General features: G+C 34.6%; 2 protein-coding genes across 2 annotated transcripts; both read right to left on the bottom strand.

Annotated features, from left to right (window-relative positions):
* Nucleotides 1–255: 255 nt before the first annotated feature.
* Nucleotides 256–984, bottom strand: LOC18048426. The gene is made up of 2 exons (XM_006441229.2): nucleotides 782–984; nucleotides 256–662 (listed from the first exon to the last, which is right to left on the bottom strand). The coding sequence occupies exons 1-2, from the start codon at nucleotides 893–895 to the stop codon at nucleotides 426–428; spliced, it is 351 nt and encodes a 116-aa protein (XP_006441292.1). The 5' UTR covers nucleotides 896–984; the 3' UTR covers nucleotides 256–425.
* Nucleotides 985–9,187: 8,203 nt separating this feature from the next.
* Nucleotides 9,188–9,775, bottom strand: LOC112099593. Its single transcript, XM_024187007.1, has one exon. The coding sequence runs from the start codon at nucleotides 9,773–9,775 to the stop codon at nucleotides 9,188–9,190; it is 588 nt and encodes a 195-aa protein (XP_024042775.1).
* Nucleotides 9,776–10,066: the final 291 nt, after the last annotated feature.

Consider the following 10,066-nt stretch of genomic DNA (forward strand, 5'->3'; position numbering starts at 1 on the left):
CATCGATAAAACCTTAATGAAGAGACTTTCTTTCTTCTTATCTTTACCTTATTGTTTTATCAGTTGTGTTGTTTTATCAGTTTTGTTTATAAGTTCTTTGATTCATTTTGAGGAGTCTATGATCATGGCTAATTAAATTAAATGAAGAATCCTTAGAATGAAGATAATAACTAAATTTATTCTAATAATATAAATACAATTAATGCCACCTTAATTACTAAAGTTACGTAAATAAAAACAGATTCAATGGTTAGAAAGTACTTTTGTTGTACTAGAAAATACTTTTGTTGTACAAGTCCCAACAATATGATAATCTTAAAATTGATAAATCCATGGTAGTAATGCAACTCTCTGCTGGCAAATATAATTAATATGGGCCCCTAGTAGTAGCATCCAATATTGCCATAGATTTTGATGAATGGTGATCATACGGTGACAAGAGGTGCATCACTTTTATCTTTAGCCTTCTCTGTTGGCTCAATGGCAGCCTCAACCTTCTTCTCAGTTACATCTACAGAAGTATTAGTTTCAGCTTTGTTCTCTGTAGAAGCAAGTTCAACATCAATATCCTTTGTCCTGGATGGCTCTTCAACCTCCTTTTTTGGTTTAGAAAGATCTACCAAAGGTGCTTCATTTTGATTTTCACCTCCATTAGTTTTCTCCTGTTCAATTAAAATTTCATATAAAAAGGGACGAAAAGCTAGCAAATTCATACATATATATGTAAAATACAAATCACTAACAAATTAAGGCATATATATAAGCAGGATTTAGTTTAAACCTGAGCATTATTATTAGTCTCAGACTCAGCCTTCTCAACGCTGATAGGAGCCTCAGCTGGAGCAGAGTTAGGAGAACTGTCAAACTCCTTAGGTTTACTCGCACATCCTCCCATTATTAATCTTGAATTTTTGTGGGACGATTGAGCAAGTCTTGGGAGGTGATAGATGTAACTCTTACACACTTTTCTTTCAATTCAATTAATGGTTTGAGGCTGAAAAAACGAGTGGGGGTGAATTTTAGCAATATAGCTACAGTAGCTTCGAATTTGTAGGAGAAATTGTTGGCTTTTTGTGAATTTTTTGTCTGGCATTGTTGGTTAATTTCAACACTATTTTCTATCTGACTTTTTCATGTGGACATTACGTTTACATGCATGCATGGGTGGCAAAGACTAGTCGTATTGTTAATTTTGACAGTTATATATCACATATAGATGGGCATTTTTCAGGCCCTCCTTTGATTTGCTCCATCTATGTCAACCACTGTATAAATGTTTCCTAATTATGGACAACGATCCCAACAAAACTTTTTTAAGTATTATTTTCCATTTATTAAACTTGAAAAATGATCTCTTTTGTTTTAAAAACAAAAGAAATTGAAAAATGTATGTAAATTTTATATACAATACCTATTCAGTTTAGGAAAAAATCGTTAAGTATGCATTCTTTAATTTTGTCATCCTATTTATTTTTTGGATGTTAAGTAGGGAGAAGCAAACTAGTCTTTTCAAATCAAACGTTATTATTTTATTTTTTATTTTTAAAAAGGAAAGCATTTCTTTAAATAAAAAAAATGAAGAAATGAAATTTGTTGTTACACACGCATATATATGTCCCATCAACAGGCTATAACAAATAAGGAGTTATCCATATTAAGTCTATCATGTTATAGAAAATGTTACAAAAATTTAAATTTATTTTCACCCTAAGTTGCAATTTGTATCACCCATCTATCGAAACGTCAAAACTACTAGAATATATAATAGAATATAAGTAAAATGACATTTTACCTGAAAGGAATTTAGACCTATTGCAAATAGATGTAACCAATTAAAACCCTAAAATTAACAACTTAATTAATTTTTAAAAATACTATTCACAATTAATGTTCATGGTTATCATTCATCTGCATAAAAAATATTAATTTAAAAATAATATAAAAAACTGTAGAAATTAAATGACATGGAGATTTTTACATGGTTCGAATTAATAAATCCAACATCCACGAGGCCACGCCCTGTTGAAAGCAATTTACTAAGCTGAGATGTTACAACCTATAAATTTACTAAACTTAAAACTCTTATTTACAGTTTATCACTATATAGTTTACTTAACCTTAGACTGATTTTGCTTCTCTTGAATAATTGCTACCCCTCTTGATTCATGATCCTCAAGGCATTTCGCAAAGTAATCAATAGTAATTATTCAATTCTTCAATGTATAGTGATCCAAGATTCACATAGACTCTTCACACAAATGAAAAAAGATAAGAAAACAAATCAACATAACATTATGCGCCAAATTCAGATTCTCAAGGGAGGAGGCTGAATTTTTCTTTTCTCCTTTATACTCTGTGTTGCGTACCTTCAATTGTGAAATACCTCTCTTTACTATTTCGAGTCTACTAATAAATTCTTTGCTTTTTCAGTTTCTTAAAAGAGCTTAACTATTTAACGTTAGAATCTTTAATTTTGAAGATTATTTTTTATTTCTATTCAAAACCTTATAATCTAAAAAATTATAGATGAAAAAGTTTCTTTCTCTCTTCTCTACAAAGAAAATTACTATATGCATTAGTTCATTAAAAAAAAAATAATTTCTTGAAATATAAAGTTCATATTCATTATTTAATCATTAATTCATCATCTCAACTTTTAGTGTTCTAACCAAAAAAAAAAAAAACTTTTAGTGTTTGCAGTTGCAAACTAGTTAAGTTGGTAAAAATGTCCATAATTGTTCAATTACGATGTTTTGATACCAATTACCAAGGTAGGACTATTCTTCCATACCAATGTTGATAATGCTGTGTGTGGTCATATCCACATACATTGCAATAAAGGAATTGAATGAATTTGTTGCTGCAGGTTCTTTCTTCTTTGTAATTAATTCTACTAATGCCTAGAAGATCTTTCCTCTCCTGGTGCCCTTATTTATGACATGTTTTATAATGAAGTTGAGGTAACTCATTTTATCCTCGCAAAGCTTGAAGCTCTTTTTATAACTTGAAGACAATTAAATGTATTGTTTCCTGTTTGCCGTGATAGTATCGGACTAGTGGAGGAGTTCGCGAACTTTTTAATGCGATGGCGACAAAAAGTTATGTAAATTGTTGGCATCTATCATGAACAAGTTAGAAAACTGTCAATTTAAGCTATATTTTTTGGTATTGCATGTTACTGGAAGTTTGAAAAAGTCCGGATCATGTAATCGGACTTTTTTATTGTGCTGTGTTTAACTTATCTCTAATCGTACTGTGCTTTTAAGGCATTCATGCCTAAAATTCTAAACTTGACACAGTTCACATGCATGTCACATCATGCTGCGTGCCCTAACGAAACGTGCTTGTGTCATGTGGTGCTATACAGACACGTGTCGTGGGCCCATTGGCTATCTCTAATTCTTACATTGATCAGCGGTCCCATCTTTGGTTCCATTTTTGTTCTAAACAATTAGCTTATTGTTGGTGATTTACTAGAGACAGATTTTCTAAACAAAGGAATGATTTCGTTATTACAAAATGACTACAAAATAATAAAATGGTTATTTAAAAATAAATCTACAAATGAATAAAATGATTATTTAAAAATAAAATCTACAAATGAACTCGCAATACACTAAAACATGTTAATTCTTTTTTAAACTTGCATTTCTAGTACACCAACAGAGCATATGCTGTTATGATAATATTGGCTAAACATCCACAGGAATTTTGGAAAAAAAATGTTTATACCTCTGCTTATCATGCAATATATGAGTAGTACAAGATATAAGCTTAAATTAACAATTCACTTTTTTAATGACTTAATATACAATATAACAGAAAAACTCAATTTAATGATTAAAGAGAAAAATTCGTTATACAAGACATCGTACTCTATAAGACATCGTTCTTTATCTAGATCAACATTAAAAAGTGAACAAACATTGTTGAGAAAAGCCAGGACATAAATGATAGAACCAGTAAAAATCTAGTTTGATTGACTAAAGGAATACCTCAAAGGATTGAACTATCTCCTCACAGACAAAAGCTAATGAGAAGGCCCTCACTACCGTTGAATTTTCTATTTTGAGAAATCACCAACTTCAGTGCAAATAGTTTCGGCTTTATTTTGTTCAAATCATGCCTAGAGACAGAATTACATTTCAGGGGAATTACGCCCCTTTTGTTCTGCAATGGTTTTTTTCCTTTTGTAATTGAAAATGTACCTGTAAAAATAAAAATAATAAAAATAACGCCCATCAATGGAGATCATGATATTATAATGAAAATGTTATACATATTTCTGTATTTTTTTAAAGTGGACGACAAGTAAACTGTAAATTCTGTTGAAAATTTGTTGCACTAAAAAAAGCACGTGATGTTTCCATTACATTTTCTTGCGCAAAGCAATTGTTTTTCTTTTGAACTTTATGTTTTTGTTTTTTCTTTTGTGAAAGCTTCTAACTCTCACCGTTGCTGATGATGAAGGATATGGTCCTTCCTGATTGTGAATCTCTCTCCTAAAGAGCCTGGGCAAGGAAACAAAATTGAGGGCAGCTGTGTTTTACATTGGAATTGGGTTAAATTCTTGGGCCGATGTAATTATAGCCTTCAAGGGCCTTATGATAACCAGTGGCATTATTGCACACCCTTCAAGAACCTTATCGAATCCATATTGTTTATTTATTGCATTGAAAAATTTTACAAGTATAATTAATTTCTGATCACACATTCTTAAATGACAGAAATAACCTTCTTAGCAATCAGTAGTCATAAACCATCAAAGGAAGAAAATTAAGAGGGAATGGCACCTAGCAAGGTAGAGGTTGAAAGATCAAATAAAAGAAAAATATTTTTTTTTAATAAATAATGAATTAACCATCAAAGAAAAATAGATTTTTATATAAGGTATGAACAATATTAGTAATTGATATAGCAATCAGTAGTCATAACAGCTGTTGTTCTTCCTTTGATGGCTAATTCATTTTTATTTATTAAAAAAAATATTTTTTTCTTTTATTTGATCTTTCAACCTCTACCTTGCTAGGTGCCATTGCCTCTTTATTTTCTCCCTATTCTTTTTCCTTTTAAGTTATTGCAGAAGTGAATTATGGGTTAAAATTACTAAGTGCTAACCTTCTGCTCAAGACAACTTAAGAATTCTGCGCTATAGTTTTGAATATATAGCATATTATTGTGTCTTGAAATGAAAACATTACTCCCATAACACATACTTAAGTTAGTTCTTTATGTTGCATTATGAAAAAGAGTATAATATGAAGCTGTTGCAGTAGCATTTTTGTTTAAATCTGTATTTAATTTATGGTTTAAAATGAAAAGAAAGCGTATATATCTTATGGATGTTAATAGTTGTTAAAAATAGGAGGTGATTTGCATAAAATGTTATATAGAATTTTTAACAACTATTTAATTTATTTGTGCTTAATTTGTCCCTTCATATATATATATATATATTATAAATAGATGTAAGTAGTACAACTCTGTGTTAATGGATAGTGAAACTACTAGCACCACTCTGTACTCTTACAAAATCGCAAGTTTTAAAACAACCATATAAAGCATAATATAAAATCACACCATTTCTAAGTACACTTGATTTAATGACACAAATGGGCCAGTCATCTTTCTTTTTAATTGAGATTATACAAGGAAGAAAGAAAATATCAATAATTGAAATGAATCGATCCATCATGGTTTTAGTAAAGAAGGAAAAAAAAATTAAACAAAAATCAGACCAATGAACTTAACCTTGCATTTTTTAAGCTTTCATCTAGCGTATGAATGTTATTCCACAATTACTAAAACGAATAATTATATGCAACCCCATACAAGTTTAGTTCGATTAAATTTTACGTATGGCTGGAACCTAGACGCTTGCAAATATAGCTCATTACTTTTGTTGGCATTTGAATAAGAAATATACGGCTAAATTTGTAAAATCATCCATGACGGCCTAGGCTTTCGTTATTAAACATTTTTCTGCAGAAATTTTTTTTCACCCACTTAAATTTTCTCAGATATTACAGCAAATTATGCCGCTAACAACAGTTAACATCATTATTAAACCGAAACATATTGATTAACGAGGCTATTTTTTTTTTTAGAAGAAAATAACTTCATTCCATAAACGAGTTTAACAAATTCATGACTTCTGAGGGGTACGAATCTATCCAAACAACAGTTATACATTTCTCTAGAGCTAACGTTACTAGAGAATGAGCAATGGCATTACAAGATCTTGGCGTGTGCAGTGTTTTCCAAGAACGAAACTCCTTCAATCTATTCTGAACTTCCGAAATTAGCCACTGGATCTCTGTTCTGCTGCTCTTCCTGTTGTTAACATAATCTACCGCTTCTAGGGAGTCCGATTCAATGATTATGTTTGCCAGCCCTGCATCATAAGCTACTTTCAGTCCCCAGTTCATTGCCTCTGCTTCTGCAAAGGTAACTCCATTGTGCAGCTTTGTAGTCTTGACTGCAGCAGCCACAAAATTCTTGTTAGCATCCCTTATAACAATTCCCAGCCCAACTAAATGATTCTCCATATTTACAGCTGCATCCACGTTGATTTTACACCAGTTTGGAGGGGGGGGGGACTCCAACATACACGATTCTCCACTGTACTTCCAACATTGGGCATTTTCCCAGTACCTTGAATCCTTCTAAAGGACTCCACAACTGGCTCAGCCTTAGCTGCTGATATGCAAGGGTCCTCCCTCTTCCCTTTGAACAAGCCTTGATTTCGTAGACCCCAAATTACCCAAAGAATAGCTACCACCAACTCAGTATCTGATTTCTCCAATCTTTTCACCAGCTCATGCAATATGCCAAGAATGTCATGGCCACCAATGTTTCTAAGCTCAGCTGCAAACTTGGTAGTTTTCCATATTTTGCGAGCTGATTTACACTCCACCAACGCATGACCAACAGTCTCCATACTAATTCCATAGATTTGGCATTCGGGTTGTGCCACTATTTTCCTCCTCCACAAGTTCTCGGCTATTGGAAGTATATTTTTTGCTGCTCTCCAGATGAAGATCTTAATTTTCTCTGGTAAGGACATTGACCAAATAATAGACCATTGGTTAGTTGGCTGCTCTGAACAGGTTGGAGTATCTGGGAAATTAATCCTCAAGGCCACTTGGTATCCACTCTTAACATTGTAGATCCTTTTCTTATCATAGTGCCAAAGTATTTGGTCACCCATTGGTGTGCTGGGGATAGGAATTCTTAAGATTGTATCAACATCCTCTCTCAAGAAATGTTGGTAGATCAGATCCTCATTCCATTGGTTATCCTCATTGATCAATTCAGCTACCCGTATATCACTTGATAAAGATGGAGGGGAAACTGGTTTGAAGGACGTGGGCCTTGGAATCCAGTTTCCCTGATAGATTTGAACTTGTTGGCCATTTCCAATCCTCCATCTAATCCCCTTATAAATCACTTGTCTCCCCCACAATATGCTTCTCCAAATAAATGAGGGCTTGGAGCCCAATTTTGCAGTAAGGAACTGATTATCCTTAAAGTATCTTGCTTGTAGGACTCTTGCTACCAGGGACTTGGGAAACTGAATAATTCTCCAGCTTTGCTTAGCTACCAAGGCCTGATTAAAAGCTTGCAAAGTCTCGGAATCCCAGCCCTCCCCTCCGCTTAGCTTGGGTTAACCTTTCCCATCTTGCCCAGTGAATGCCCTTTTTCTCCATGTTGCTGCTCCACCAAAACCTTGCAATTGCTCGCTGAATATCCATGCAAATGCTCACATGGATTTTGAATACACTCATAGCATAGGCTGGAACCGCCTGAGCTACTGCCTTTATCAATACCTCTTTACCTCCGCACGAAAAGAACTTGTGCTGTCAACTCGCAATCTTGCTGAACACTCTCAGCTTAATGTCATTGAAGAATCCTAATCTTTTCCTCCCAACCATGGATGGAAGCCCCAAGTATTTTTCATGTCTAGAGACTACATTTAGCTGGAAGATGTTCTTAATTGCCGTAATGACACTATTGGTTATGTTACTGCTAAAAAACATGGAGGATTTTTCGTAGTTAAAGAGTTGACCTGACGAAGCGGCATAACACTGAAAGATTATTTTCAGGTGCATACAATCAGATTCTGAGGCTCTTGTGAAGATGAGGTTGTTGTCGGCAAACAAAAAGTGAGATATGGTGATATCTTTGTTCAACTTTAGCCCATGGATGACTTTTTTTTCTTTAGCCCTTTGCAGCATGTTCGAAAATGCCTCTGTACACATGAGAAATAGATAAGGAGAAAGAGGGCAGGCCTGCCTTAGCCCTCTCTGCGGATGGATTATGCCTTTAGTTGTCCCATTGATAATAATAGAGAAAGAGGATGTGGTAATGCATCTCATGATCAAGTTAATGCAAGGTTCCGCAAAACCTAACTTGATCATTACTTGCTTTAAGAATAGCCACTCTACTCTATTATAAGCCTTACTATTGTCTAGTTTCAGAGCTACAAGGCCATTTTTTTTCCCTTTACAATGCCTAATCTTATGGAGGCATTCATATCTTATAATAATGTTGTCAGTTATGAGTCTATCCGGTATGAAGACACTTTGAGTTGGAGAAATCACTTTGTGAAGGTGTTGTTTCAGCCTATTTGCAATTGACTTTGTAATGATTTTGTAAATTACATTACATAAACTTATGGGTCTAAACTCAGACACTTTCCTAGGCTTATTAATCTTTGAAACCATAGCAATGTAAGTGTGGTTGAGAGGAGTGATAGTACCTACTCATTTAGGATATGGAGACATGTATTAACCACACCTGTATTAACTATGTTCCAGTGCTTCTGGTAGAAAGCTGCTGGCAATCCATCTAGCCCTAGAGCTTTGGTAGGGCACATCTGAGATAGCGCCTCAACAATCTCCTCTTTAGTAAATGACTACAGCAGCTGCTCATTCATCTCCTCAGTGACTCTTGGCTTCAAACCTTCTAAGGTTGCGTCCACCTGCTTCTAGTCTGGTCTGAAGGTGGTGAACAAGTTAGCAAAGTAGCCACAAAATTCTCGTTCCACGTCCTCCCCTTTCTGCATCCAGTTACCTTGGATGTCCTATATACCCCATATTTTATTTTTCCTTCTTCGGGACGAGGCTTTGGCGTGGAAATACTTAGAGTTTTTATCACCCTCCTTCAGCCAATCTGCCCGAGACCTCTACTTCCAATAAATTTCTTCATCAAGCAATATGCGCTGGATTTGACTTTTAACTCTCTTAATTTCCTTCCCATTGCTATATTGCACGCCCTTGTATCTCATCTCCTTCAGTTTGGCTGTCAACTTCTCTAACTTTTGTTGTTTTCCTTTAAATTCCTCATTACTCCAGTTTTTAAGTTGAGCCATCGAAGAATTTGTCGTTTGTTTAAAGAGCCAAACCGGGTCAGCACCTCTCCAATTTCCATGCCTCCTCCATTCCTTATCAATAATGTCTTTACATGCCTCATAACTGCTCCATGCATCTTCATAATGGATTCTTGAGGTACTTCTTCGCGTATAGCTTAACCCATTGCCTTTTGCTTGCACCTCCATGATGATAGGACAATGGTCTGAGGTCCACGTCTCTAGATTAACAACAACACAATCCACATACTTTTCTCTCCATTCCTTATTACACAAGAACCGATCCAACCTCTCCTCCACAAAATGCTGACCAAATCTACCATTACTCCACGTGAAATGGTAGCCTTTACAACCCAGATCAATCAAATTGCATTCACATAAAGCTTCTCTAAACTCACTGATCATGTTAACATTTCTAGCATTGCCTCATAGTTTTTCATTCGGGTGCAAAATCTCATTGAAATCAGCAAAGCATAACCAGGGAATATCAGACAAACCTACTAAGTTTTTTAGCAATGTCCAAGTGTGTTGTTTCTGAGCCATCTCAGGGTGTACATATATGCCAGTGCATCCCATCTAACTACCATCCTCTCTCTGCACCCAAGCATCAACATGATGGTTGCTGTACGAGGTGACATGCACATTTGCCTCATTATACCATATCATAGCCAACCCCCCTCCCTTACCATTTCTATT

This window comes from Citrus clementina, unplaced genomic scaffold (genome assembly GCF_000493195.1).
Source record: "Citrus clementina cultivar Clemenules unplaced genomic scaffold, Citrus_clementina_v1.0 scaffold_3, whole genome shotgun sequence".
NCBI lineage: Eukaryota > Viridiplantae > Streptophyta > Magnoliopsida > Sapindales > Rutaceae > Citrus > Citrus x clementina.